General features: G+C 46.9%; 1 protein-coding gene across 1 annotated transcript in view; it reads left to right on the forward strand.

Moving 5' to 3' along the window:
• The window catches only part of sytl5 (synaptotagmin-like 5), a 40,789-nt gene that overhangs the window by 22,241 nt on the left and 11,048 nt on the right, over window positions 1-7,500 (forward strand). Inside the window, 5 exon segments of the mRNA XM_048239490.1 lie at window positions 142-274; window positions 1,853-1,955; window positions 2,165-2,291; window positions 3,892-3,992; window positions 4,122-4,199. Of these exon segments, the coding sequence (XP_048095447.1) occupies window positions 142-274; window positions 1,853-1,955; window positions 2,165-2,291; window positions 3,892-3,992; window positions 4,122-4,199 (542 nt within the window).

The following is a 7,500-nucleotide window of genomic DNA, read 5'->3' on the forward strand; positions in this document are numbered from 1 at the left end:
CTTTTGAATCCCTCTTCTCCAGACTTGGAATGACCATAGACGCTCTTTTGAATCCGTCCTTACCATATGGATGACCATAGACGCTCTTTTGAATCCGTTCTTACCAGACTCAGGATTACCATAGATGTGCTTTATTTTCAGATGGAAGTCCCACCAGGAAGCCTTCTCTCCAATCACAGGACAGGTCTCCCACGCCCCGCTCAGAGAGGTCGCCCACTGCCCAATCAGAGCGCAGCATTGCCCGGTCCAATCAGGGTGGAGCCAAGAGGAAGGGGTAAGAAGTTGTTAAAGATCATATGGCTGAAGGGGTGTGTGTGTGTGTGGGGAAGTGTTGAAGAAGTTAAAGATCATATGACTGAAGGTGTGTGTGTGTGGGGGGGGGGGGTTGAAGAAGTTAAAGATCATATGGCTGAAGGTGTGTGTGTGTGTGTGTGTGTGTGGGGGGCTTTGAAGAAGTTAAAGATCATATTACATTACATTACATTACATTACATTACATATGGCTGACGCTTTATAGCCAAAGCGACTAACAACATAGTAAACAGTTTAAGTTTTAGAGCAGTTCTCAACAATTTTAGGACAATTTAAAAACATTAGAGTACAGTAAGAATAAGTGCATCAGTGAGTGCTGTTTTTAACAGTTACTTGTCAGTTTGAGACGACTGGTGAGTGCTAGGATCAGTAAGACTTGTTGTAAGTGTTGCTATGAGAGTAGATGTTCTCTAAAGAGCTGGGTCTTCAGGAGTTTTTTTGAAAGTGGAAAGGATGTCTCTGCCCTTGTAGGAGCTGGCAGTGTGTTCCACCCGAGGAACAACAGATGGTTTAGATTGGCTAGGCGCACTGGTGGTAGTCTAGGGGTTAGATCTGAGGGCGTGATCTGGAGTAAGCGTATGTCTGTATGAGGGGCATTCAAGTAGGTGGGAGCAGAACCGGAGACTACTTTGTAGGCAAGCGTTAGAGCCTTGAATTTGATGCGAGGGCCGCCATAGGTAGCCAGTGTAGCTGGATGAGCAGCGGGGTAACATGTGCCCTTTTGGGTTGGTTGTTGACCAGGAAGCCGCGGCGTTCTGGATCATCTGAAGTGGTTTCACTCGCGCAGGCTGGGAGACCTGTCAGGAGGGCATTGCAGTAGTCAGTGGTGAGATGACTATTGCCTGAACCAAGTTGGGTAGCATCTTGAGTCAAGTAAGTCCTGATTTTCCATTATGTTGTAGAGTCGCGGCTTGGCATGACCGAGGCGACTGAGGCAACATGATCTGAAAGTTTAGTTGGTTTGTCGATAACAACTATTTTTGCAGTCCTGGTAGGTGAAACAGACAGGGATTCAAATTTGATGTTGATGTCGTGATGTATGGTAGGTTTAGCTGGGAGGACCAGTAGTTCAGTCTTTGAGAGGTTCAGCTGGAGGTGGTGTGACTTCATCCATGTAGCTATGTCTGAGAGGCAATCTGAGATCCGTGCTGAAACCAAGGGGTCATCAGGTGGAAAGGACAGATAGAGCTGTGTGTCGTCTGCATAGCAGTGGTATGAGAAGCCATGCGAACGGATAATCTGTCCCAAGGAGGTGGTGTAGATAGCAAAGAGAAGGGGGCCCAGCACTGAGCCCTGGGGGACCCCTGTGGTGAGATGGTGAGGTGCAGATAGCTGACCAGGCCATGATACGTTAAACGAGCGTCCTGTGAGGTAGGATTCAAACCAGGAGATGGCTGAAGGTGCTGGCTTCATATGGCTGAAGGTGTGTGTGTGTGGGGTGTGTGGGTTGGTAAGGATTTCATGGATAAACTACAGACATGGAGTTGTGTGTAAGCTCACTCTCAATGTGTGTGTGTGTGTGTGTGTGTGTGTATCACAGGAGCAGTGTGGTTGCTGTTGGGTCGTCAGGGTTACCAACAGTGCCAAACAACCAACGAGCCCAATCAGCACAGTCACCCACACACCTTGAAGGCCGTAGAAGGGTGAGACACACTCACACTCAAACACACACACGCACACACACATACATATAAGTATATATACTTATACTTATACTTATACTTATACATGTATATTGATATGATGTGTCTGTTGTGTGTGTCTGGTGCTGTATCTGGTGTGTGTGTGTGTGTGTGTGTGTGCGTCTGCGTCTGGTGTGTGTGTGTGTGTGTGTGTGTGTGTGTGTGTGTAGCCTGATGGAGCTGAGAGTGTGTACAGCCTCCGCAGCAGTGAGAGCATCCCTGAGAAGTTGGCTGGGAGGAGTCGGACTGGTTCAGCCACGCCCTCCATCGCCGTCTCCAGAGCCTCGCTCTCATCAGGTATCACCATAGCAACAGCTCTAAAACCTCCCTCCCTCTCTCCCCCTCTCTGCCCGTGTAATTGTGGCATGAATAATTGCTGTGTGATTACCTGCTCATTACTGGATGAAAGTGGGAGTTAGTCTCACTCTCTTACACACACACACACACACACACACACACACACACACACACACACACACACACACACACTTGAGGTTAAACACACCTGCACCCTCTTTCATAGATAGATAGATAGATACTTATTGATCCCCAGGGGAAATTCAACAGCCAGCATCATGTAACACCAGGCTGTGTGGTCAATATCTGTCTCTCTGGTTGAGGAAGCTTACACAGTGCTCCCAAAGCCTTTGTGAGAATCAGGTAGAGCATACAGATTTCTATCTCATCTCTGTCTTCTCTCTCCCACTCTATCCCTCTCTCTCTCTCTCCATCTCTGCAGATCACTCACGGACTGTCTGTCTCCCCCCCGTGCCCTCTCTCCCCCTGCGCCTCTACACTTTTCCATCGTATTATATTCTACACTTTTCCATCGTATTATATTCTACACTTTTCCATCGTATTATATTCTACACTTTTCCATCGTATTATATTCTACACTTTTCCATCGTATTATCTTCTGCAATGTGTTCATCTTATTATCTTCTGCAATGTGTTCATCTTTCTATTTTCACACTATTTTCAACTCTATATTTTCTCCTAACCCTCTCCTCACATGTTTTGTCACACACGCACACACACACACAATTTCCTGTGGCCCGCACTAAAACACACTGTGCCATCTTGCAACACTTTCTCTGCCTGTCCTTGGTTCTTTTGATGTGGCATGATTTATGTATATTTGCAAACGCAGCGTTATCAACGCCATGTTCAATCCGCAGAAAGCCCACACTGAGCTCTCCGCTGTACAATTTGCACTGCCCACAACTGAACGGCATGATTCAATCACAAGTTGGACGGAGTCAGCTGATGACATTAAAAGGAATCCAAAGTTTAGCAGTCATGAAATAATACAATACATGATAAGAAGATGTCAACAAGCAGAGAGATAATGCAGAGCAGTATTCTACTCCACTTAAGAAAATACTCCAACTACTTCTAGCGGGTAGGATGATGTGAAAGTGAAATCTAGACATTAGAAAGGCCAATGAAAGTTAAGGTTGCCTCTGGTGCCGGTGCTCTGAATATCGATTCTGTCGTCTTTGAACATTTCTCTTACTGATGCATTTAACCGCAATTTGATTACACCTGCTTTTAAAAGGAGGAAATATTTCACCGCAAAACAGACGTGCACAATCACGAGCACTCTTTCCACTTTCCCCCTGACCCTCCCATAAATGCATGTGTATGACACGGAAAAGCAAAACTTGCCACTCTCAGCTCCTGCAACAGGCAGACTACAGTTTTACCTAAATGCGGTCTGTTTGTACATACCACACCATGTTTTTACGTGCATGTAATTACGCCGATGTAAAAGTACATCTGGTACATTTTTTCTTATGCACCTCTGTCATTCTCTCCATCTCTCTCTCTCTCTCTCTCTCTCTCTCTCTCTCTCTCTCCCTCCATCTTTCTCTCTCTCTCCATCTCTCTCTCTCAGATCGCAGTCGCTCTGAAGTTGACCTCAGTGCATCAGGGGCGGGGCTAAATGATGGCTCTCTGGCTGGTCGCTGCCGGTCAGTTCCAGGCATCAATGAAGCGGTACGTCTTACTCATAATTCACCTCTCCTTCCCTCTCACAGACACACACAGGTCTTCATTTCTCATGGATTCCATTGGTTGAATTCATCTGACGGCCCAATTTAATTGGCTGATGTGCTTTTGCTGCAGGACTCTGATGAGGACATTGATGCTCTGATGTCGGCTCACTACAAATCAACTCGCAGCATGAGCAGTGCACAGTCTACGGTAACACACACACACACACACACATACAGACACACACTCACTCACTCACTCACGAGCACACACACACACACACAGACACACACTCTCACTCTCATTAAGCGACACAACAACACACACACACACACACACACACACACACACACACATGCTGCCATATTAAAGTGAGGGGAATTGAGATGTGTGTCAGTGGGAGTTGGGGTAAGTGTGCTGAGTTTATGCTGCTGTCTATAACAGTGGGATGTTTTTAAATGGCATTAGTGGGAGAGACAGAGCCACTCACCCTCCCACTCGCACATCTAGCACATCTGACCTGACTAGCACATCTGACCTGTTCATTAGCACAGGACACATCCTCCCACATCTGACATGTTCATTAGCACAGGACACATCCTCCCACCAGCACATCTGACCTGTTCATTAGCACAGGACACATCCTCCTACTAGCACATCTGACCTGTTCATTGGCACAGGACACATCCCTCCAGCACATCTGACCTGTTCATTAGCACAGGACACATCCCACCAGCACATCTGACCTGTTCATTAGCACAGGACACATCCTCCCACTAGCACATCTGACCTGTTCATTAGCACAGGACACATCCTCCCACTAGCACATCTGACCTGTTCATTAGCACAGGACACATCCCACTAGCACATCTGACCTGTTCATTAGCACAGGACACATCCTCCCACATCTGACCTGTTCATTAGCACAGGACACATCCTCCCACATCTGACCAGTTCATTAGCACAGGACACATCCCGCTAGTACATCTGACCTGTTCATTAGCACAGGACACATCCTCCCACATCTGACATGTTCATTAGCACAGGACACATCCCACTAGCACATCTGACCTGTTCATTGGCACAGGACACATCCTCCCACTAGCACATCTGACCTGTTCATTAGCACAGGACACATCCTCCCACATCTGACCTGTTCATTAGCACAGGACACATCCCACTAGCACATCTGACCTGTTCATTAGCACAGGACACATCCTCCCACATCTGACATGTTCATTAGCACAGGACACATCCCACTAGCACATCTGACCTGTTCATTGGCACAGGACACATCCTCCCACTAGCACATCTGACCTGTTCATTAGCACAGGACACATCCTCCCACTAGCACATCTGACCTGTTCATTAGCACAGGACACATCAGCCCGCTAAGACTTGTGCATCACAGGGCAGTAGAAAACAAGTGGCCATAATGACAGCAGGTGCTCTGGCGAGTGTGTGTGTGTGTGTGTGTGTGTGTGTGTGTGTGTGTGTGGAGAGACCAATTGACCTCAATATGAAAAGAAAACAAGTGAGAAAGCAGAACAACACACACACACACACACACACACACACACACACACACACACACACACACACACACACACACACACTGTGTTCTGCTTTCTCGCTTGTTTTCTCTTCATATTGAGGTCAATTGGTCTCTCCACTGTGCACTTCATCTGTGCACTTCAGTAGTTTCCACAGACACAAAGGCCACACAAATGTGAATGTGTGGTTATAGTGCTATTTGGTTTGGCAATCTAAAACCTGTGTGTTTTGGTCTAGTGACTAACTCAAATAAAAGCAGCTGTTCTCTGTTTAAACACACAACAGCTGCTCAGTGTGATTTAGTTTCTCTCTGTACACTCACACATAATTGAAGCACATACTGTACACACACACACACACACACACACACACACACACACACAGATAGGTAAGCATTGGCTGAAGGTGTCCCACATACACAAGCACTACACAGAGCACTGAACGCTGAACAGGTGAATGTGCTGTAGACTTTCCAGACACAAATCTGTGTGTGTTAGCCTCTGCATATGCTCTGTGTGTGTTAGCCTCTGCATATGCTCTGTGTGTGTTAGCCTCTGCAAATGCTCTGACGGCTATGTGTGTTAGCCTCTGCATATGCTCTGACGGCTATGTGTGTTAGCCTCTGCACATGCTCTGACGGCCAAACGGTCAATGTCAATTTTATTTATATAGCGCATTTACAGACGGCTTAGCCGCACCAAAGTGCTTCACAATAAAGTGCAATAAATAAATACAGGATGGCCCAAAAACAAAAAGGGATTCAGTTAATTAAGAAATGCAGAAAAAAGAACATTCAAAACTAAACACTGGGGCATAAAGGGAGACACTAGCCAAAGGCAAGTGAAAAGAGGTGGGTCTTTAAAAGGGACTTAAAAACATTCAGAGACTGAGCTGAACGGATGTGGAGGGGGAGGCAGTTCCAGAGTCTAGGGGCTGCCACTGAAAAGGCTCTGTCTCCCCCTAGTTTTCAGCCTGGCCCTGGGTTCTTCCAGCCGCAGTTGGTCTGCTGACTGTAGTGCTCTGGAAGGGGAATGGTGGTGGAGAAGATCAGACAGGTAGGTGGGGGCCAGACCATGGAGAGATTTGTACACAGACAAGAGGAGTTTGATATTGATGCGGTAGCGGATGGGGAGCCAGTGGAGTGAAGCCAGAACTAGGGTGAGTCGGGCGGCTGAGTTCTGAACCAACTGCAGGCGGTGGAGCTGGGATTGATCGATGCCAGTGTAGAGAGCATTACAGTAGTCCAGTTGTGATGTGATGAAGGCATGGATGACCCTCTCAAGATGGCTCTGGGGCAAGTAGGCCTTGGTCTTAGCTAGGGTTCTGAGGTGGAAAAAGCTCTTCCTAACCACTGCACTGACCTGCTGTTCCAACTTGCATACAGCAAGTAAGTAATATATAATCATAAAGCAGATATGAACACTGACTGAGTTTGGCCACAGAAATATCTCTCTTGCGATCTCTGTCTGTAACGTCTGTAGCTCTCTCTAGTGGTGTCTGTCTGTATCGTCTGTTGCTCTCTGTATCGTCTGTAGCTCTCTCTAGTGGTGTCTGTAGCTCTCTCTAGTGGTGTCTGTAGCTCTCTAGTGGTGTATGTAGCTCTCTCTAGTGATGTCTGTAGCTCTCTAGTGGTGTCTGTAGCTCTCTCTAGTGGTGTCTGTAGCTCTCTAGTGGGGTCTGTAGTTCTCTCTAGTGGTGTCTGTAGCTCTCTCTAGTGGTGTCTGTAGCTCTCTAGTGGTGTCTTTTATATAAGTGCATTTGAACCCCATATGTAGCGGTACAATGGTCAGAGATGTTTAACACTCAGGGCTGAGAGTACTGACTCTACTTTGTACTGAGTACTGACTCTACTGAGTACTCACGCTACTGTCTACTGAGTACTGACTCTACTGTCTACTACTGTCTACTGAGTACTGACTCTACTGTGTACTGACTCTACTGTCTACTGAGTACTGAC

The sequence above is a fragment of the Alosa alosa genome, chromosome 3 (assembly GCF_017589495.1).
Source record: "Alosa alosa isolate M-15738 ecotype Scorff River chromosome 3, AALO_Geno_1.1, whole genome shotgun sequence".
NCBI classification, from domain to species: Eukaryota; Metazoa; Chordata; class Actinopteri; order Clupeiformes; family Clupeidae; genus Alosa; species Alosa alosa.